This window comes from Eutrigla gurnardus, assembly GCF_963514095.1.
Source record: "Eutrigla gurnardus genome assembly, chromosome: 15".
NCBI classification, from domain to species: Eukaryota; Metazoa; Chordata; class Actinopteri; order Perciformes; family Triglidae; genus Eutrigla; species Eutrigla gurnardus.
Window position 1 is genome coordinate 14,518,915 of NC_139938.1, and position 22,034 is coordinate 14,540,948.

At 41.1% G+C, this 22,034-nt stretch overlaps 4 protein-coding genes across 5 annotated transcripts in view; 2 read left to right on the forward strand and 2 right to left on the reverse strand.

Annotated features, from left to right (window-relative positions):
* Positions 1 to 22,034, reverse strand: part of mtus2a (microtubule associated tumor suppressor candidate 2a) — a 50,171-nt gene that overhangs the window by 3,102 nt on the left and 25,035 nt on the right. The window contains exons 13-15 of the mRNA XM_084029352.1: positions 21,805 to 21,924; positions 21,591 to 21,688; positions 17,698 to 20,990 (exon numbers count right to left, since the gene is read on the reverse strand). Coding sequence (XP_083885478.1) covers positions 20,561 to 20,990; positions 21,591 to 21,688; positions 21,805 to 21,924 — 648 coding nt within the window. The 3' untranslated portion in view covers positions 17,698 to 20,560. The remainder of the gene's footprint in view (positions 1 to 17,697; positions 20,991 to 21,590; positions 21,689 to 21,804; positions 21,925 to 22,034) is intronic.
* On the reverse strand, positions 477 to 4,513 carry vps36 (vacuolar protein sorting 36 homolog). The gene is made up of 14 exons (XM_084028391.1): positions 4,340 to 4,513; positions 4,081 to 4,149; positions 3,909 to 3,979; positions 3,680 to 3,794; positions 3,471 to 3,560; positions 2,881 to 2,967; positions 2,390 to 2,422; positions 2,124 to 2,201; positions 1,814 to 1,948; positions 1,638 to 1,703; positions 1,461 to 1,525; positions 1,017 to 1,101; positions 739 to 815; positions 477 to 585 (listed from the first exon to the last, which is right to left on the reverse strand). Exons 1-14 carry the CDS (start codon positions 4,433 to 4,435, stop codon positions 504 to 506), a joined length of 1,149 nt encoding a protein of 382 aa, XP_083884517.1. The 5' UTR covers positions 4,436 to 4,513; the 3' UTR covers positions 477 to 503.
* On the forward strand, positions 4,747 to 12,760 carry proser1 (proline and serine rich 1). Of its 2 annotated transcripts, XM_084029354.1 has the most exons (12): positions 4,747 to 5,360; positions 5,438 to 5,503; positions 5,907 to 5,975; positions 6,155 to 6,249; positions 6,349 to 6,442; positions 6,719 to 6,829; positions 7,178 to 7,279; positions 7,636 to 7,714; positions 8,003 to 8,095; positions 9,268 to 10,612; positions 11,406 to 11,550; positions 11,688 to 12,760. In XM_084029354.1, the coding sequence occupies exons 1-12, from the start codon at positions 5,316 to 5,318 to the stop codon at positions 11,808 to 11,810; spliced, it is 2,367 nt and encodes a 788-aa protein (XP_083885480.1). In that variant the 5' UTR covers positions 4,747 to 5,315; the 3' UTR covers positions 11,811 to 12,760. The 2 variants fall into 2 exon arrangements, with proteins under 2 accessions (XP_083885480.1, XP_083885481.1); XM_084029355.1 differs by lacking the exon at positions 8,003 to 8,095.
* stoml3b (stomatin (EPB72)-like 3b) lies at positions 13,703 to 17,530 on the forward strand. Its single transcript, XM_084028953.1, has 7 exons — positions 13,703 to 13,856; positions 15,271 to 15,374; positions 15,477 to 15,549; positions 15,664 to 15,746; positions 15,833 to 16,036; positions 16,186 to 16,320; positions 16,438 to 17,530. The coding sequence occupies exons 1-7, from the start codon at positions 13,793 to 13,795 to the stop codon at positions 16,624 to 16,626; spliced, it is 852 nt and encodes a 283-aa protein (XP_083885079.1). The 5' UTR covers positions 13,703 to 13,792; the 3' UTR covers positions 16,627 to 17,530.

Sequence of the window (22,034 nt, forward strand, 5' to 3'; positions counted from 1 at the left end):
ACTTTGGAAAACATGTCATCAAGTCTATGGATCTTTCTTACCAATCCATACTACTTGTATAAAAAGGGATATGTTCTGCAAGACGAGAATGTGTGAACAAATGTACACTGTAAATGCTATTAAAGTCAATTTCCTCAAACCCATGTACTAGTAAATACACATTAAGATCACTCCAACAAGCAGAGCAACACTTTGCTGCATTGCCATTATTTTCAGGTTCTTGAGCAGTTTCTGACAAAAGCATATTCTTGATAAAACTTCCAAAGAGTCTAGCTCTTACACCCCTGACAGAAAATAGCTGCTAATACCTACAGTGGATTTGCAGAGACAAAACACCAACCGTTCAAAAATCATGGCCAGGCTGGATAAGTACATTACTAGAAAGGCTCTCTACCGCTGTACACCAGTATGCACATGCACATCAGTCCATCAGCAGAGACAGTGCAGGAGAAGTTGTTGTTTTTGTTTTTTTTATCATCTCAACAATAATGACTGTAGACGGGTCAAAAGAGGTTTGGGTAGAATCTCAAACCCTCCACAGAGTCATCTCTACACAGGTGGCCCACCTTCTCAGCCAGCAACAACCTGGAGATGAGGAGGAACAAGAGAACATGATGCGAAGAAGTGAAGGAACATGTGTGACTGAATGCAGCAACAATAAAATGAGTGGGAATATTCTCAATGTTATAACAATATGGTGTCGAAAAACAGACAGACTGTATCAATGAATGAACTTACCGCTCTTTAGACAGAAGAACAGAGAGACCCAATAACTTTGCAAACTCCTCTGCTGTTAAAGAGCCTTTGTCTGTCACCTGTAGAAGAGGACGATGATCACAGGGAATGAGATACAAACTTTGAACTTAAGGGTTTGTGTGTGTGTGTGTGTGTGTGTGTGTGTGTATATATATATATACATATACACACACATGTGTGTGTGTGTGCAAGAAGACATGTTGCTTGATTGGTCCAAAGCATGTCAACGTCAGTATAATGTTTGTGGCGGTAACGCTTACATTGTCCAGTGCTGAGGCGATCATTTCCTCTTCGCTGTGAGACTGCAGCTGGACCACCATCACACCACTGTCAAACACACGCAGCCTACAAACAGGACAAGATGGATGAAGGAGAGAGCGTGTGAGAGATAAAGGCAGATTTGTGCCGAATGATCTTTTATGAAGCTAAAATAGGGTGTTATTAGGGTCCTAGATATGGAAAGCAGGCCAGTTTTTTTTTTTTTTTAAACTCTGGGAAGTGACAGGAAATGACAGTTGCAGAGGTCTGGACAATACCTCCAACAACAGGAAGCCAGGCAGGAAGAGCCTGCCCTCTGTGAAGCAGGCGCCAACCCTGCCCTATATTCCTTTTCATGAAAATGTAGCCTGGTCTCTACATAGATGAATGTATGAAGAGGCAAATTAAACGACACGATACAAAAGAAAAACGGAACTTAAACTCACCTCAATGGGAGCTTCAACGACTCAAACATCTTGCAGGCGTTTACCAAATCTTCTGGTGATAAAAGCTGCGGCAATGGGGAGAAAAGTGACCTCAGTATCCGACACCATTGTGTATTATTAGTTCAGCTAGAAGAAACCAAACGGGGAAATGTAAGCTGGATCTTCGGTGAGCATTACCTCCATCCCTCTAGCACGGTTGACGAGACAGTACACCTCAGTGAGAGCCATCATGCCCCCACGCTCCTGAGTGAGTAGGGAGTGGTACAAACGGAGTCAGAGAAATAAAGTCACAAAGTGATAGATATTCCATGTATGATCTTAGCCTGAGTAGAAGTAAAACATAAGACACTTACCTCAAGAGGAGCTTGCAGCATATCTCCCAGCTGCTTAGCCAGCTGCAAATGGTAATGTGTACCTGATCCATGCGTTTCCCTGGTTACAGGGTCAGCAATACCCATGCTCAGTAGGTAGGACTTAAACCGTATTGTCTATAGAGCAGAACATTACTGTTAATATGAAGCAAACTTGGAAAACAAGGGCAATTAAGAGTCACAAATTACATAATAGCAGCATCATGTAATAACACCTGTTGTATGTATCATGGACCAGTGAGGATAGTATTACTTTTTGGGGATTTTGTGAGTCTGCTGGTCAAGTTCTCACCTCATCTTCTGTAATGTCTCCCTGCTTGTCCTTGATCTTGTTGGCTATAGATCTGGACAGCTCCACCATCTCTTTGGCCTGTTAGTCAAAGTAGGACAATAATTCAACAAATCCCACCCCATAGCAGTATATGAGCTTAACACAGGTTGGAAATCCATAGTTATGGTGTGTGAATAATCAGTACGATGGATAAAATATAAGACTTCAAAAAGAAAGTCAACAATTATGTTATAAAATCACACAACTACAAGAATTAGTGAACATACCTTCACCATCAGCTTACTGAGGTCCTCAAAGGCCTGAAAAGGGAGAATAAGTTGGTATTGGTGCTCACAATTCTTTTCTTTTCACAATGAAATAAACCACAGAAACTTCATGGCTACAGATATCATTTAAATATCATTCCACAGCACACCACGCATCCTCCGGCTGATGATTAAACTGAACATTCACCCTGAAATGACCTCTTTTTATGTAATTACTTTCATGAAGTTTATTCATATTCAAGACATACAGTATGCCCATCCACTTCATGGATACCTATCAGGTGTCACAGCGGTGGTCAGCTCTAATTCATATCAGTTACAGTTAATTTCAATGGTAGTTTTTGGCAGAAAAAAAACAGAATTAAAACATTCACAGACACTTCTTAAAATAAACCACTCTGTATTTTCAGTAATTTCCGTACTACGGCTAAATTCAAAACTTCAGCTTAGAGCGTTGAGGAGACATCTTTCAGTGTTTTGCTTAACATTACCTCAGAAATGTTTTTGTCTGTTTCTTTCCTCTTCTCCTCTATCTTCCTCTCAATGCCAACAATCCCCACGGCACGTGTCCTTCCTGCCTACATGACCAGAAAGGGAAGAAAACCACGTGGTGAAGCACACAGTCAACTTGGGAGAAGCCTCAAAGGACATGGAAAGACAAACAGTGAGGAGGGAACAAATTGTGGTTAAATGCTGTTACAGTACATAAATCAATTTTAGTGACCATGATTTCATAGTCAGAAATTGATATAATCTCATTTAAGTAAAATGACGAAGTGTAACACAAGCTTGTTTTTTTACTTTTGGTGTGACTGAGTCCTGCTGTGTGATACTAAACATGAACGGATGTCTCTGCCAATTTCTACCAATCGAGGAATAATTGTCACTGTCATATATACTGTATGTGAACAGCCAGAAGTTCTTACTATTTTAACTTCCAAGCCAAATAATATACAGCCAATACTGCCATCCCGTGGTACATAATTGAATTGACATTCCCATCGCCTAATAATCTGCTGAATGTGAGTTTGACTGGTAGAGTTAGAGTCGGATATGACGGACCACCTGCTTGGCTTCTAACCTGAGAGCTGGTCCCTGCAGGGATGGGTTGTGAAACTGGTGTATTCTCCCATCTCTTCTGAGTCATTTCCTCTGTTAGCCTCCTGTAAAACTACAAGCAAATGACGTTATTACAAGGTAATAAAGGAATCAAACAGAGTCTCTCTTAAGAACAATCATTATAGGGTGACAAGGTGAAGCTCTTTTAGCTTCTTGTATAAGCGGCACTACCTCGATCTGTCCGTGTTCTTTGAAGGACAGCTTGATGAAGGGGGACTTGCTGTGTTGGTAGGGACCTGGCTCCTTGTTGGCAGGTGTTGCATGAAGGTGTATTACTATTTTTGCACTACAGAACAAAAAAAAGACAGAACAGAAGGGGAAACATTTGTTTTTAACATTGTACTGAAGGCCTATTTCTTATTTGTGTTGTTAGACACCACAGGGTTGATTTGACACTCGCCTCTTTCCTATTCCTGCAGCCTGCTCCTCAAAGAAGATGATCTGTGACAGGGGCATGGCTATACAGCAATCCTACAGGTGACGAGAAACACAGTCAAGTCATCATGACAAAATGTGAAAAGACACATCTGTGAACAATAGCACCAATTCTCACACAATCACTGCTGTCTTACATGGTTTTTAACGTCCCTCCAGATCAGCCGATGGGTGCTCAACAAGGCAACTCCAACATCCAGCTTAGCCTGGTACAATGGCAGGGAAGTACATGGTGTATTTATTCTCATATTTTATTACCTTAACGCATTATCAACACCTCGTATTCACCATTAATACGATGCGTCAATCAGCTTTCTTATTATGATATTTTTACAAGTAGTGTGTATCTGTGTTCTGTGTTTCTGGAAACTCAGCAATCAGAAAACAAACCAGTACCTTTTCGTCGCCATCGTAAAGTCTGACACCTCGTTGCTGGATCACTAAAGTTTCGTTGATTTCTAAAAGGCCATTTGACCACGAAAAGCGGTCCATTTTCACAAGTACAGACAATTATTCTTTATTCTACTCCGCCGCCGAGATCCATTTTTATGTTTACTTCCTTTACTTCCTGTACGCTGTCCCATGGTGGCCTGACACTGCCTGAAGAAAAACACAAAAATAACATAAAAATATAAATCGCAGTAAATTGAATCTATTATTATGCTGAATGTAAAAATATATCGATAATGTTACCCAACTAACTATCAGTGTGTTATATTTACATAATATGCTGCAACATGGTGTCTTTTCTGACAGGCTGCCTTTGAGAGGGGTCTTTTCCGGTGTTGACGTTACTAGCGCCAGCTGTCAGTGGAAGCTAGCAGGACAGCTATATTTCTTAGAGCTTTATTTTTAATAATTTTGATGAATATATGCATTTTCCAGTGTCTATCGTAATCATCGCTAGTACTGGGTTTTAACTTAACTTGGAAGGACATATGTACAAAAAACTCCGCATTTCCAGTGTCTTATTGTTGAGCGTTCACAGAATTTATGCTAGCTGTAGCTGGCTAGCTTGTTGTTAGCTGCGGACAAATCTGGTGCAGACAGGTTTTGCAAGGCACACACAGCTTCTCTTGTTTGAAAGTCAGTGTTCATGGGCGAATAGTTACATTTTATATAAGGACTGCACAGAACATGCAGCTTTATTACGGAACTAATGTTTTACTGCGAATATGCAATGCTTTGAATTATGCTTTCGCGGCATTATGAATTTAAATAAGTAACGCTGCATCACTACCATAGTATTTGGACCCGATTGCATGTTATCTTAAATCATCGTATCTGTTGTATTGTTAAACGTTTATTTACCCATTGCGTGGTATAGTGTGTTTATTTACCGAGAGGCGAACGTTTGTTTGAATCAACAAACATGGATAAGAAATCATTTGATATAGTCTTGGATGAGATAAAGAAGGTAAGAGTGGTCTGATCCCAAATTGTCCGATTCAAGATTTGAAATTGTCTCCATCTCAAATCCTCTTTCTGTTTCAGTGCGTCCTGACCGATCAGAGGATAAAAGCCATAGAGCAGGTGCATGGATACTTCTCCAGTGAGCAGGTAACTGGAAGCAGCACCACTGCCGTGTGACGTTTGTCACAAGGCTCGGATAGTAAATGAAAACATTGTCAGAAAATTCATTCTTATCCCTCAAATTACAACTGGTAATATTACTAGTTCTTGACTTCCTGTATAACTAATGCTGCATATGGGTCGATAAAATGTCATTTTTAAGTGTATGGAGCTTTGTTTGTTATTTCTTTAGACCAATGCATACTGATGATAAATATGTATATGTTCAAGTTTCATGCAAAACAAAGGAGAACTCAAATACTGTTGTGTTATTATTTTTTATTTTTCAATACATTTGGTAGTCAATCATGTAATAGTCTTTCATACTACTTCCATACTAGAGCAGTGCTGTTCTCTTTGTAAGTTGTAACACTTTCTTAAACATCTGCAGGTGATGGAGATACTGAAGTATTTCTCATGGGCAGAGCCACAGATCAAAGCAGTTAAAGCTCTGCAGCATGTGAGTTATATGTTTTTAAGCGATTGACAAGTTAATGCTTTGCAATGCAACATGTTTTTTTAAAAAAAGGATATCGTTTTATTGTGTAAATACATTAATATTAGTGAAGCTGTAAAAAGTTGTTATTTTGTATGTTTAAAAGTGTTAGTTAATTATGTTTCTCCTTCTGTTGCCTTTAGAAAATGGTTGCAATCCCTACAACCAAAGTTGCAAATATCCTGAATTGCTTCACCTTCTCAAAGGACAGACTGGTTGTCCTGGAACTAATAGCTTTGTGAGTACAAAAATATGGTCCAATATTGCATTACAATGTCAGCCAGTTTGGTGCAACTAATTGGTCACTTGATCAATATGGATTGCTGTTCCCATACAGGAACATTTCAGATGCTCAAAACTATCGTCCTGTGGAGGATCTGTTCCGCATACACTTGTCTGAGAAGAAGCGGGCTCGCAGGATACTGGAGCAAGTAAGTTCACATTTACTCATTCAACTTCATGATGTTATTTGTGCTCTAGTTAGGATCGCATGGAAAGTAATTGCTGATCTTAATTTTTGGTATCAAAGATTTGTAGGGACAAGCGATTAATGCAATTAAAACATAATGATGCAGCTTGTAGAATAGCCATGTGTTACTGCATTATCTTTGTCATCCCTTATAATTATAAAATGTTTAATGCATGCAGTAAAAACAAACAAACACACATACAGTTTTTAAAATAATACCACACTTCTGTGCCATTAGGTATGTAAGGTTGGCTGCAAGGCTCCTGTAGCCATGATCTCCTCCTGTGGTATGATACCAGGAAATCCATATCCTAAAGGTAGACCCAGCCTGGTCAGTGGCACATTCCCTGTAAGTATGTGCATGACTCTCTGTTACGCTTTCCTGATCCACCACCAACTAACAATAGAAATATAGGTGTACATTTAGTATTTATTTTGGCATGTAGGTCTCTTTACTTTAACCTGTTCCACGTCTCACAATAATCTATGTGACCTTCAGTCCCGTTTGTAGGCAGAAATACAAAAGGGGTCTTTAAGTTGAATCTAAAATGTTGGTATTTTACTTTGAATACTATATACTTATTTATTTTTTTATTCAAACTCATACATACAAAATAAGTAGACATAGAAAATTAGTCATTTTGTCTGATTTAATGAAGCCTGACCTTGTAAGAATGTATTTTGTTTCTGATCACAGGGAATCGCTCCAGTAAAGAAAGAAGGCGAGAAGAAAGAGGACACTTCTAACAATCTTGAGGGGAAAGGAATCTCAGCTCGTATCATTGGACCTTTCAAGCCTGTAAGCACGGCAATGGGAATTACAAACAGGGATGATGTAATAGTGTCAGGAAAACTCATGACTGAGTGACTAAGCCTGACATGACTAATGACATTGTTTAAACATGATAAAAACACTTCAACCTACGTGTGAAGTTAATGTTTATAAGCTAATGATAGACGACTAGACTAATCAGCAGAATAAGGGTAACATACATACAGTGGATTTATCTGCCATATAGTGTTATTCTGGGTGTAATCAATATGTTGTGCCTTCTGTAACCTTTTAAAAACTTGCATTACAGATTCACAGAATTTAAACAGAACTGACTGGTTAGTTAAGTGTTTTAAACCCTTTTTTTCCCCTTCCTTTTATAGTTTCCCGCAACCTACAACCCTCATCGGCCTGTGCCCTACCCGATACCACCGTGCCGACCCCATGCCACCATCGCACCAAGTAAGGAAGGACCCACTTACACACACTTATCCTTGCCTTCCACCGTCCTGTCCTGTAATCAAACACTGTCTGCACAACTTCTCAATAATAGAATATAGATCGAGGAATTAAAATGCAGCTTTTAGTGGTTTTAGGTAAAATCAGGCATGTTTTTTTCTACTGCCATCTGGGATTGGTCGAGGTATAGTTAGTAGTGGGGTGCGTTGTGTGTGAGTGTGTGCGTGTGTGTGTGTGCGTGTGTGTATGATTGTGTGATGGACGCTATTAATATTTGCAACTGCCATTCAGGTAGATACAACAACGCAGGCCTTGTTTCTGTGGGAGGGGTTATAACTACCAACGTGCCCCCTCCCCCCTACAACTCCGCCCACAAAGTAGCAGGTACGATGCATTGGAGGCGCGTGTGTGACGGCAAAATAGACATTCCTTGAAGCTTGCTGCCTAACTACCTGGCATGCCGCTTACCTGCGCTTCTCAAGTTTAATGCCTTCATCAGGTGGAGAATGTGCATCTCACCTCTGGAGTACACTGAGTGACCAGAAAAAATACACCGCCCTGCATGTCCATGCAATGCAATACAACAGCTGTGTGCTGGATCTGTTTAATTTAGAACTGTGGGAGAGATGTTGATTAAGTTCTGCCATGATTGGTGCCATATTAGATTGCATGATAGCTAATAAAGCTACATTTCTGTTATCCTTGATATAATATAGTATTTGTTCTCCTCCAAATATGAAGTTGGGGTAGACAAAGTGGGAAATAGAATTTAAATGCTTTTCAATATATTACTGTCCAATACAACACCACAGAATGGTAACAAGCAACTAAAACAGTAGTCAAAAACTGTTGGCTGTTGTATTGTATTGAAGTACAACACAAAGGTATTTCTGTTTTCTGGTCAGTCAGTATAGAAGTATGCTTTAGTGAATTTGTGAGAACAGGTCTGTGGTTGCCTGGACTGGAAATGGCTTAAAACTAATGTCATTAATCTTTTTCTTTCTGGAATCATTCTGTGTGCTGGCATTTAACATGCATCGCTTGGGATAACTTATTGTTTTACTGCATACAATTTCTCATCACTTTTCACAGCTGAAATACATCTTTTAGGGCCTGTAGGGAGATATGTGGTCATATGCACAAAGATATCTCAAGTTGCATTAAATTGACAAATGTCCAAAGCATTATCTGTCCATAGTAGATCAGTACAGTGTGAGAAACGTTATTATGAGGTTAGCAAGCTAAATGAGTTATGTAAACGTTTCCCCAAAGTTAAGAATAAAACGTATTCCCATCTTAATTTGCACGCTGGGATGCTCTCTGGCTATTCCTCCTTGCTGTCGCCTCTTTTTTTTTTTTAAATAGATTTGAGTGCATTGCTTCTTCTACTCTTTGTTGTTTTTTTACTGTATTTTGTCTGTGAATCGAAATTATTTAATACAACTATGAGGTACGATATATTATACCGATTGTTATGGTTGTTTCTCACATCATGTCAGATAATAGCAGTCATCATTTTAGATCATTTTTTTCATCGACTCTTTTTCTCCCTCCAGGTTACGCGAAACCAGGCAATCCACTGCACACCACGCCTGGAGTCAACAGCGGGCCCCTCCTCATTCCTCATGGGTCCACGCCTTCTACCCCTGTCCCACCCCAGGCTTCCCCTTCTCAGCAACCTCCCACAACCCCTATCACGCCAGTTTTCCCCGGCATGGTTCCCTCTCACCACCCTAATTCTCCCTCTCCTGCTCCATCCCCATCTGTGATCAAAGCAGGTCCGCAGACCCCCAGTGGCCATGCTACACCTACACCCTCATCTGTCATTAAAGCCCACACACCCTCAGGCACCCCTTCTGGAACTCCTGTCCCCAGTGGCGGGGGCTTCTCCCCTTCCCCATTCCATGCCATTTCCCGACCAGGCACCCCCGCCAACTCCCGCAGCGGCCCCGACCCCCTATCTCAGACGAACTCCATGGGCTCGACTCAGCAGAGGATTTTTTCCCAGTCCACAGACCATCAGTCAGGACCCATCAACCTTGGCATACACCCACAAGCAGGTAACCCCTCTGGGTCAGTGATCCGAAGTTACACCCCCTCTGGACAATCCACTCCAGGCATTCCGAACTGTTCCACCCCAGGCCCCAGTCCCAAACCCTCCCCAGCACATTCTGCACAGATTCAGGCTGCCATGGCTGCGGCTGGAGTCCTGAACAGACACACTGGGGGTAGTAACAGTGGCAGTAACAGCCCTGTGCCATCTGCTTTTAAGGGCACCTCCCGCTCTGGCACACCATCTGTTAGCTCTTTTGTGGGACCAGGTTCTGCCCAGGCTGCCCAGGCTGCCCTGGCACGTTCCTTGGGTCTGTCACACCCCTCAGGTTCTCCTCAAGTCTCTCTCTCTAGTCCTGTTGCTCTCACCGGCTTCCAAGCTCTGTCCTCCAGCCCGGCACCCTCTCATTATCCTGGCCTGTCCCCCTTTTCCTCCCTTTCGTCCTCACTCCCTTCTTCCATGTCGGCAATGCCTCCCACTACCAACATCTCTAATCATCCACCAACCTCCATCTACTCAGGCCTGGCTCCTAATGCTGGCCCCGGTGTAGCCTCGCCTTTCGGCCTGGGTCTCACCTCTGCCGCCTCTATATTCCCAGGCCTTCCGCCTGGTGCTAATCCCGCTGCTTTCCCAGGGTTGGGGGTTTCAGGAGGGCACGGTCCTGGGAGCCCTGTGTTGTCGTCATTCATGGGACTGGCAGGGGCCTCTTCGTCTTCGGTGGCATCAGTGGCGCCACTGCAGGCGGCAGCAGCAGCAGCAGCTGCAGCGGCAGCAGCAGCTGGAGTTCCATCGTCATCGCCAGTTTTACCAGGCTTTGCGTCTGCTTTCAGCTCCAACTTCCAGCCGGGGTATGAACATTTTTACTGCCCAGTAAAATCTAAAACAAAAACCTAATAATTTCCTATTATTTTTATTTTAGCCTGGTGTATGAAAAGACCATAGCAGCTCATTAATTTAAATGTATGCTGAAATTGCTAGTTGTTACAGCAGTCCTATTTTGTTTCTCCATTTCTAACCACCGCAGTAGTTAGTAATCAGAACTGACTCTGGGTTAATGTGAACAAATGTCAGTGGTTTCCATTTGTGTGGAAAAAAAGAGAGCGTCATAAATCAAGTTTATTGATTTCAACTTTGGGTTTTATAAGTGGAAACACCGCACCTAAGTGCAACGTCCACACATCTTCTCAGGGAGAATTGTCAGCCATATATATATATATATATATATAGCTTGTTATCATGTTGATAACACACGCCTTTATTGACATATCATTCACTCAAGACGCAGGTATGCTAAAGTAAGGAATATACATTACATTACACTAGTACTGTTATAAGGTAAAAGAAAAAGTATCTACTCATACATAAATGTGTGTATTGATTTGAAATATAAACACAAATATTGGTAGGTTATATATTGGTAGGAACACTTCTAGATTTTTGGTCTTTGGCATTTTGGAAGATGAGAGAGCTGGAGTCTCCACTGGTTGCCTGGCAACTGGTCAGATATATTCAACACATTACCTCCTGTAAAAAAACGGCAAATTGACATTGTTTGTATGAAAAATGATGATGTTGCATAGTATAATATTGGAATTAAGATCACTGTGTATAGTCTGACTGTAATCATTCTGCATGTCACAGGTTGAGCAGTGGACTCCAGCCTCCAGGAAGCAGCGGGTTCCCCGGTTTGCTGTCCTTCCAGGGGGTTCCGAGCTTCTCTCCCTCCGCCTCTTCTGCTACCCTTAGTGGCCTCCACAACCAAGCCATGCAGTCTGCCCTGATGCAGGTACACACACACACACACACACACACACACACACACATGCTATACTCTGGCAGAGCAAAATATTTGAATGTCAGTTTGATAATGCCTGGCTGCTACAAAACCGCCTTGTTTCTTTTTTTTTTTTGGTCTTGTTCCAGGCTCATCCTTCATCTGCTTTGGAGAGCTTTCCTCAGCCCAACAGTTTTACCAACTACCCTCCAGGCCCAGGAAACCCCTTCCCCCTCCAGCCAGGGCTGCACCCCCAGTTGGGTTGGCAGTGAAAACCACGATACCTTTTGAAACATTGAGTACACTTCTACGCCAATCACCTTGCCCTACCACTCAGCAGTAGACACATTTTATTTTTTTGTCCTTGAACCCTGAAGACCACAGGGCAGATTTGAGAGTTAATAATGTGTATGTTACAGCCAGAATGAATTACGAGAACACTATCATGAAAGCATCTGAAATAGTGTGAGGGGAATGGCTTATTCCCCTGTATTATTCATAGTGAACAGTTGTAAATATCAGTTGTCCAATTTGTTAGGTTTTACAAGTAGACCATGACTGGTTTTAATCTTAGCCGGACCTGGCTGTTTTAATCACGTTTATCAACATTTATTAGTGAATAATGAATTATAGAAATGAAAGTGAAAAATGTACATGATATCATGTAATGAATTGACAGTATCCTCATGTATTTCATGTCCAGGCTCAGTGAAAAGGACATGCATATGAAATGGACCGTGTTCCGAATTGAATAATGTGTTATGAAATGAAATTTTTAGGTGACTTATGGTATATTGAGCTGTATGGCGCAGTCACATTTTGAGGTGGCAACACTTCACACACATCTGGCAGTACAACACCGTCTGTGTTGTATTCAGTCAACACCGACGGTGTGGCTGTCAGCAGTTTACTGTGATCCACTTGTCATACGTTTACAACATTTTCTTTTGACGGATGTCACACTGCTAGTGCTGTTATTACAGTATTTGACCAGACATACTGTATGAAGATGTTTCTGAGAACAAGCATATATTGATTGATATATTGACTTGAGATATAAAATGTCTGTGTACCAGTAATGCTTTGTATGTCATTTTACCCCATTCACTGTATGCCAGTACACTCCAGAGACAGATGACATGCTGTTATTGTCCTACGTTTTGCCCATATTTTGTATTTGCACCTGTTTTATTGTTTTGTCAGTAAACTGCTGGTTGCTATAGCTGGTGCTATATCTCTGTTCTGTGCAATGCCGTGGCGAGTAGGAATGCCCCTAAATCGAATGAAATAATGCTTCGATAAATGATCCTGCATCACTTATTTATAAGACATTTTAATAAAATATCAAGAGGCTGATAGATTGAAAGTACACTAGGCTAATAAATACTGATGAAAGTGATAAAAGAAAGAAAGAAACACTCATGGAAAATAATTGACTATCATCAAAGTAAAAGTTCATGGTCAGGGAAAGATTCAAAGATATTAAATAGAAAACACCCAAATGCAACTTAAAACATGACCAGATAATTGAACATGAACAAGTACATTTCTGTTATTTAATTCAGCATTATACCAGTTTTACAGTTCATTTATGGCTTCACACAGTGCTTGATATGAGCATCTGTGGTGTTGCTCAACTCAGATGATGCCATCAATCGTGTGTTACTCATAGTCATGGGATTGCTCTGGAGCAATTCCATTTTCCATGAGTTCACTTTTTTTTCCCCATTCCAGCCATTCTTGACTGTAATCTTCTTAACTGTAGCTATCAAATTAACTAGTGTCATTGATGTAACAATAACACACGGTGTCAATCTTCAACAAGTGTACAAGACATTTTATTAATCCCAATCAACAAATATTTAAAAGAAATGTTGAATTTCATCTTTTATATCTCGGCTTTGGTTTAGTTTTCTTTAAGTTTTATATGTTTTTCCCATAAGACGAAATGAAATGAGGGAAAATACAATTCTTCTGCTTCACAGAAATATCACTACACACATAATGCATACATACGTTTTCATGTGTAATTGTGTTGGTATTGCAAAGTTCACTATGTAATGCCTCAGAGATAATCTAGTGATGTATTAGCATCGTGGTAATTGTACCCTGTGGATGATCAACTCAGAAGAAGCCACACCTGCTACATTATATTACAGCGTTGCACCTTTAAAAGGCTGGGTGTCTCCCTCCCCCTCAAATCCACTTCAACAAACTCTCTTTGCGCACTTCCCCTCTCACTTTTGACCAGCATATGGAAATGGAGGACCAAGTGGAGAGCCAGAAGAGAAGAGGAATGAGCAAGGAGGATTTGATCTGTAAGATAAACCGCATTTCATTTCTTTATTTGCTTAAATTTATAACTGCTTGTGTGTTTTAAAAGAGGATATATAACAACAACACCTGAGTTTCAGGTTTGACTCTAAATCAACAGAGGAATTGTTTACTCTTCCCTGAAACACGAGTTGCATATTGAATGTCATTATCAGTGATGTGAGCGTTGATGTGAGCTTTACAGCACACATACGTACTCACCTGTGTAGGTAGAAAGCAGCCGGAGAGACCAGGGCAAAGTAGAACTCCGTCGCCATAGTGACTGAAATCACATGTCACCAAGATAACAGTCCCAAAAGCATGTGACTCTTGAGTGTTTTTCTGTGTGTCACCCTTCAGTGTGTGCGTCTGAACAAACGGCTGTCATATCACACAGTTGGGTTGGTTGTAAACGTCTCTTAATTTGGCTGCTGATAACGGCTCGCTTTCATATCATATCGTGTTGCAGCATAATCTTTTTCCAAGGTGTTATCATCGGCAACCTGTTGGACAGGATTGAGTAACAGGACGGCTGTGTACACATGCGGCCTCTTTCACTCAGGTGTTTGTTGGTGATAAAGAACAAATCAGCAAGACATCAATCGGATCCACAGGTTAATCACAGATTACAAAGACATCATTTGTGTGTAGTTTTTAAAGCTTTTAAAACAATTCAGACATAATGAAGATAGGCCAAGTTGCTTATATTATAGCAATCTTCAAAACCTATGCGTGGCCTTTTCCAGTAAATGTCATAGAGGAGGAGGTGGGTGGTTTGCAACACTTTCTAATGTGCTCAGAGATGCATTTTCAGTTCAACAACAGGAAACGGTATTTCCTGTGTTTTGAGAAACAGAGAAACATTGATCGGAATAAAAATCAAAGTGGTGCAAAGGGCCAGGAAGTTGAAGCTTTTAGCAAATTGAAACATCACAATATTATATCACTGCTGGTGACTACGATACTCAGGCCTTTAGCTTACTTACTTAAGGATTTACATTTTTTTTTCTTTACCAAAGCACTCCAGAGTTCATGTTCATGTTGAGTAAACATTTTACTGTTTGCACTCTTTGTGTGAGAGTCTCTCTGCGTGTGAACTGCTGATGCTGGTGTTGTAATAACTGTCTTATTAAGATTTCAAGGACAACATTATTGGTATAGCATAGTGTGTTGGTCTTTTCAGCAGCTGAGGTTTGAAAGCTTTCCTCAACTCCTGTCTTATAATTACAAAACATCACCTCCACCTCCAAAAGTAATTGGTTCCTGGAACCTTCTGTTCAAATTTCCCTTCATTATGTCCCAGTGAATCCGATCTTGTTCCTTCTTGATGCAAAATCTCTTAGTTCGCTTTCACAAGGAGGCTCTCCACTTCTCATATTTGTTAAAGGGATTTTACAGAATGTCTCCCTCTCTCTCCAGCTGAACGGACAGGGTCTTTGGGATGCATCGGTTGGTTCATAGTCATCATCTCTGGCATCTTCGCAATGCTCCTCTTCCCCATCACCATCTGGTTTTGTCTGAAGGTGAGTGAACATAAATACGTACGGTGGTTTGGAGAGCGAGAAGCTGATTTTTTTCTGTATTGCAAAAATTGAATGGGAATTGAGCTTCAGCTGGTGTTGCAGATTGTTCAGGAGTATGAGCGTGCTGTCATCTTCAGACTGGGTCGCATTACAGACAGGAAGGCTAAAGGGCCAGGTAAAAAAACAACATTTCCTATATCAATCTTTTTTTTTTTAATGGTTAATTTCAGACTGATACATGATAGTAATGTTTTCTATGCTAACACTGAACATTCATGTTTGTCCACAGGAATTTTCTTCGTTTTGCCATGCACCGACTCCTTTGTAAAAGTGGATCTGCGAACAGTTTCATTTGACATCCCACCACAAGAGGTAGGGTTAGCACCAAAGAACAACACACATTGATTTCACTTATGTGGGAACACACAAACAAACTGTGTCATGTGTCTCTACTCTAGATCCTGACCAAGGACTCGGTTACAGTTTCCGTGGATGGAGTGGTGTACTTCCGTGTCAGTGACCCCATTGCCTCCGTGGCCAACGTGTCTAATGCTGACTTCTCCACCCGTCTGCTGGCTCAGACCACCCTCAGGAATGTCCTGGGGACTAAGAACCTGGCCGAGCTGTTGTCTGACCGCGAGGGCATCGCTCACAGCATGCAGGTACGGCAAAGGTTACTTTCCGAGGGCACCGCATGATTTTCAATAATTGGAAAAGACTTTTGGTTTTCCTTGATGTGTGATTTTCAGCTGGTATGGTAATGAAGTGATAAACTACAGGTGTAAACTCTGCCTCTTCCTGTCTTTTTCAGTCCAGTCTGGATGAAGCCACAGACAACTGGGGCATCAAGGTGGAGCGCGTGGAGATTAAAGACGTGAAGCTGCCACACCAGCTGCAGAGAGCAATGGCTGCCGAAGCAGAGGCCTCACGCGAGGCGAGAGCCAAGGTCAGGTCATGTCACATGCAGACACAGTACATGCATATAATACAACTGTAAAACACAATGTGCATATTCAGGAGTATACTTTGCCATCCTAATATCTCTTTCTTGATCTACGTACAGGTGATCGCGGCGGAGGGTGAGATGAATGCATCCCGTGCCCTGAAGGAGGCGTCTCTCGTGATCGCGGAGTCTCCGTCCGCCCTGCAGCTTCGCTACCTGCAGACTCTCAGCACCATCGCAGCAGAGAAGAACTCCACCATCATCTTCCCCCTGCCCATGGATGTCATATCTCACTTCATGCGGAAGTGATACCTCTGAGTTTTTTTAAACATAAATTGAAGGGCACATAAATTGTGGCTCCTTCTAAAATAAACTCCCAGGATGTGACATAATGCTTGCTGTTGGTCGGCACTCTTTCAAAACTGATCACAGAAACACCTTTATGGTTTATATAGTCGAGCTGTGATCAGGCAAACAATGTGAGCTTGATTCAATTCAGAGTAGCATAGTTTACATGTTTTGACAACCTTTATTATCAAACTGCTTATCATACATTGTTATAACTGGAGATGTTCCGATACCATTTTACCCTCCCGATACCGATTCCGATACTCGTGCTGTGGGTTATCGGCCGATACCGAGTACCGATACCAGTGTGTTTAAAAAAAAAAAAAAAAAAAAAAAAGATAATTTTTAATGTATTTTTAAATAGAACAGTATAAAACAGTAGTGCAGCAGCATTTTAACTTAATAAATACAGGAATAATTATAAAAAAAATTAAAGTGCAACTTTTTTAAGAACAGCGAAGAAGAACTGTGTCAAAGCTAACGGAGCTAACCAGTGAATAAATTCCTATTTCTAATAAATTACGTGGTATCGGATCGGTGCCTGGACTCCAGTACTCGCCGATACCGATGCCAGCATTTTCAGCAGTATCGGAGGCATTTCTGATACTGGTATCGGAATCGGAACAACTCAAGTTATAACTATAGCATAGTGTCCCATTGGTTATGTTGTACGATGTAATGTCGATCTGTTGCATATTTTTATAATGAATTAAATGTAAAATATTGAAATAATAACACTGTTGATGTTTTATTATCAGTCAAACAGCTGGCAGAGCTTCTGTTGCCTTGAATCTTAAATCCATAATGTCTGCACTATGTAATGTTTTTTGTCACTACATTGTCATAAAACGTGTTGGTGATTGTATATCTTCACCATTGAACAGTATTATTTAGAAAAAAAAATAGATTTTTACTAAGATTTTAGAACTGAAAAGTTAGAAGATGACAGAATTTGTACAAAATAACAAAGTAATGGAGTATATTGACTTTTCTTGAACATTTTTTTAATACTATGTTCTCCCCAAAAAGTACAAACAAAAGCATCAACATACTTCGTATACATGACATGTTGAACTATCTCACCCTCGTCCTCCGGGCCTTCTACGCTACGGTTACGTTTCGACCATCACAAATGCAGAGATGTAAAAGAAGAAAAGAGGGAGAGAGCGAGAAACAGCAAAGACAGGGAAAAAAACATGCTTCTATTACTTCTGTTGGTGCACTAAGACACAATCCAGGTTGTAAATGTATTTACATTCAAAACATACAATCAGTGCCAGACGAAACAAAATTCAATCAATTTCGTCTCCGGGCCAAAATCCACGAAGGGTAATTGTATAGCTTACCTCTAGCGCTGAAAGCCGACACGCCATGGAAACATTCGCTACGACCGCATTTAAACATGAACATGGACGTTTAGATAAATTGCCCATGTTTCTTGTGGGGAGGCTCAACCAAGTGCTACATATTAAATGGCTGCTACATGGTGGTTAGAAACAAAATGACACGAATGACTTGTATAAAATGCCGTCACTGCATTTTTGACATTCAGCGCATAGAGAGACACAGATGTCCACAGGACACATTGAAGGGTCATTACTTTACCAGTTCATTGTTAAGAAATCATCGTCCATTCAAAGGTGACGTATTCATTTAAGATGAAATCTGTCATTTGTAAACAATCGATTTTTAGTTGCATCCTTTTTAGACTTTTTGCACCTGAAGTGACCTTGAGGACGACCCTGAAGGATCCTTCAATGACGTAGGTGAACTGTTGACCTAAAACATTCGAAAACACAGTGACTCTCTGACTGGTGTTCGTTTTACAATTGTTATGCAAAGACATTCTCAAAAAAAATCATCAGTGTAGGTACAAAATAAGTGAGAATTGAGAGACATTTTCTCAAATCCTATGCTGTATTTGACATTCTTTTGTTTAAGAGCATTCAACCCTGTGTACGTGTCATACAAAAAATCCATGAAAATATTATTTTTTTTGTCACTTTTTCAAAAGTGCTGGTATGGCAATTAAAGATCTACTTAAAAGTCTATTAAATCACTGAAAGACTGGCAAACTAGAGATGTCATCCTTTACATGCTGGTAAAAGGTCACATTTACTCAACCTGTAACTTAACAGAAGAAGTCAGAATAACCCCAACTCTAACAGCCACTCGCTTCCCCTCAGCCCTTCTCATTTGCCTTTTTATTTACAGCAGCTCATTTACATGTGTGGTCTGAACAGCTTTGTTTGTTCATGCACGAGAACTGAGATTACGTGGTTTAATACTGTTTTCAATGAAAGAGCCAGATGGAAGATAAGGACCCTGAGGGTAAATCAGTCAGAGTACATCACAGGAAGCAGCTGACAACCCTAGAAGTATGCTAAAAAATAATTCTCATTTTTATATACCAAAAGGTTGGATTCTCTGTCGTATTTTATAGAAGAGGAAGATTTAACCCGGGAAATAACTTGAGTATATAATGGTCTCCGGACAAGCTATACAAAAAGAGGAAAAAAAAAGTTTTTTCTAATCTAAATTTAGAAAAGAATTCCCTGAACGATATATTCTTGCACACTGAAAATTCAGTGTAGCTTGCAAAAAAGTTTGAATGTTATACTGGAAGGATAAAAAGTGTCATTCGGTTCAAGAAACCAGAAGAGGTTATGAAGACAGGTTCAATCTAATCTTCACGAGTCGTAAAGATGTAAACAGAGAGTTAACCTGTATTGGTGTTTAACCTATCTAGCTTATAGACCAATATCATATCATAAGACGGTCCCCTGAACACCACCTATGTTTGTGTGGTGACAACAAGTCAGTACATCTCCTTTCTTCTGGGGTACGTCACGTATTCCACTTGTGTCCCATATAGGTGATATTTTCAGAGTTACAAACACCGTTTGTTTCCTCGAGCTTAATAAATAGACAAGAGCACAATACATCTCACATTAAGACTGGAAGACTTTCACAGTACATGCTTGCTTAAGTAGCAAAACACATGTAACAAATAAAATAAATATCACATTTAAAATAAAAAAAATAAATAAATAAAAAATCCACAATAATTACAATAAAACAGCGATTCCTGCGTTAGGTTTCCCCCTTAGCTTCGAGCTCCCTGGTAGCTGTGTGTTTATTGTTTTGTTGTTGCTGTTGAGCTCAACAGACTGCACATTCCCCCGCTGAGGTATAAATACAAAATGGCAGACGTACTTTTTGCAAGTTGACCTGAGGGCTCCCGAAAAGTGAGGAGTAGCTCATGGTGTGTTGAGACGCCGTAGGAAGACCTGGTGAGGGTTTGAGCTTCAAGTCCTCAGGTAACATGGCTGGGGTTCAAGGTTGAACGAGTCAAACTATCAGCGTTGAACTAATTACAAAATGCTTAATATACCTCGAGGTGGCTGAAATTCACAAACCGATTCTTCTATCCAAAGTCCATTATGAAATAAAATGTTGGTCGTTCTCTGCTGGTGAGACAGCATGACTAGTATAAGGCGCTTTGTTGGGGATTTTCTTCCACATGACTATGAGAACTAACCCCCATGAGAGAGAGAGACAGAGAGAGAGGGAGAGAGAGAGAGTAAATAGCTTATTTTATCGAGGACATGGGGTTTTTTGTTTGTGTGTTCTGGTGAAGAGTGTGCTACTTTCCATCTGTACTGATGCTGTCTGTGCGGGTTTCATGACTACCCATGCAGGGAGCTTTCACTACATGTCTACACTATGTGTGTCACTATCATACAGTATGTACATGACTGAGCTGCATCCATTGTTGTGTTTCACATGACGAACACCAAGTCGTGTGTCCTGTGATGAATGCAGACCTCAGTCCTTGTTTTCAATGGCGTTCACGTTCAAAAAGGAGGGAGAAGAATGAGAAATCAATTTGAGCTTATCTCTGCAAAGAGCTGAGACAAGCGGCCGAGTTACAGCGATTGGCTGACACTCTGTGTGTGGGCGTGGCTGGTCCAGGGGAGTAATTCTGATTGTTTGTTGCCCTGTGAGTGGGCGTGGCTGGTCCAGGGGAGAGATTTTGATTGGTGTTGGCTCTGTGGGAGGGGGAGCAGTACTGGGCCTGCTGGGGACAGCCGTAGCAGTGGGTGGGGGAGTCGCAGCCCGCCACAGGTGAGGAGCAGAAGAATGGAGAGGAGGGGGCGGGGGAGGTAGAGAAGGAGCGGTGCAGCGGGGAGGAGGCGGGGGAGATGAGGGGGCTGGTCTGGAGACGCCACAGGAGCTCGTCGTTGTTGCGACTCAGCCGCTTCTTCTCGGTGCTCTCCTTCTCGACTGAATCGTGGAGGTTGGCGTTCTCCTCAGACAGTTGCCTGCAGGGAAACCAGCACAGGAAGCTCACCTTAACATAAAGCACAGCGAGGCTATTCAGCTATACTCTTCAGGGGGACACATTTTCAGAAATCTAAAGGACTGGGGTCCATACCTTTTGTTTGTCATTTATCTTTATTGAGTGCCATTTCTGGCATACACTCCAGTTATTACACATATTTACACCAAAACATAGAATATTAAAGATCAATTCTCTTTACTGTGACCAAATATGAGGGATACTGAAAAAATATTATAATTTAAAACACATTTTTTTTTAAATTAAGCCAAGAAACAGCCACCTGCACTAGTTTTGATGCGTTTGAGCGACTAAGACATGTGCACGTTACCATAGTAACTCAAGATTATTGACTTGTATTACTCTGATCAGCATGCATAGGGATAATTTACAAAGTTTTTGTGTATATTTCACCCAAATAGCTGCACGGTGCTGTTCTATGGATATCATAGCCATATAAAAGCCTCTTTTCACGCTGCAGTGTTATCAGTTATGAATTAGGATGCAGTGTGGCAAAATGTCTGATATTTGTGGGGTTTTTTTGTATAAAGTAGAGAGAAACTTAAATATGACTGTGTCTCACCTGGACAGGACGAGATTATTTTCAATACGAGCCCTCAGATCCTCATTCTGCTGCTGCAGAACCTGGACCTTCTCCTCCAGGAACACGTTCTTTTGGGCCTGCTCAAGAGTAGAATACAACCACCGTGTCATCTTCATTCACCAGACCAGTCCAGACCAGAATCCAGACCAGTGTGCACGAATGTGTGTGTGTCTGAAAGCTTTTTGGAACCTACCACTTTCTCCAGATCGGCGATCTTCTTATCCTGCTGGTGGATCTGCTGGTTCTTCATTTCCACAACCTCCTTCAAGCTCCTTAGGTCTTCTTCAATGTGTTGGTACGGAGCCAAAGCGTCCTGTTACAGACACACGTGCACATGCACGGACAAAAAGACAAGAAGAAGAGAGAAGAAAGATATGGAGTGATTGAAGGGGCTTTGAAGGATGGAAGTGTCATCGGATAGTA

Bases quoted from the DNA above. Each gene is read 5' to 3' on its own strand.
- vps36 (XM_084028391.1), bottom strand. From the start codon at position 4,435: ATGGACCGCTTTTCGTGGTCAAATGGCCTTTTAGAAATCAACGAAACT. The intron at 3,561-3,679 runs GTAGTGCCGCTT...ATTTGCTTGTAG, and splicing joins AAGAACACGGACAGATCGAG to TTTTACAGGAGGCTAACAGA. The intron at 2,968-3,470 runs GTTAGAAGCCAA...CTGGTCATGTAG, and splicing joins CTGCAGGGACCAGCTCTCAG to GCAGGAAGGACACGTGCCGT.
- proser1 (XM_084029354.1), top strand. From the start codon at position 5,316: ATGGATAAGAAATCATTTGATATAGTCTTGGATGAGATAAAGAAG. The intron at 5,504-5,906 runs GTAACTGGAAGC...AAACATCTGCAG, and splicing joins GATACTTCTCCAGTGAGCAG to GTGATGGAGATACTGAAGTA. The intron at 8,096-9,267 runs GTACGATGCATT...TTCTCCCTCCAG, and splicing joins CTCCGCCCACAAAGTAGCAG to GTTACGCGAAACCAGGCAAT.
- stoml3b (XM_084028953.1), top strand. From the start codon at position 13,793: ATGGAAATGGAGGACCAAGTGGAGAGCCAGAAGAGAAGAGGAATGAGC. The intron at 15,375-15,476 runs GTGAGTGAACAT...CTGGTGTTGCAG, and splicing joins CCATCTGGTTTTGTCTGAAG to ATTGTTCAGGAGTATGAGCG. The intron at 15,747-15,832 runs GTAGGGTTAGCA...TCTCTACTCTAG, and splicing joins TTGACATCCCACCACAAGAG to ATCCTGACCAAGGACTCGGT.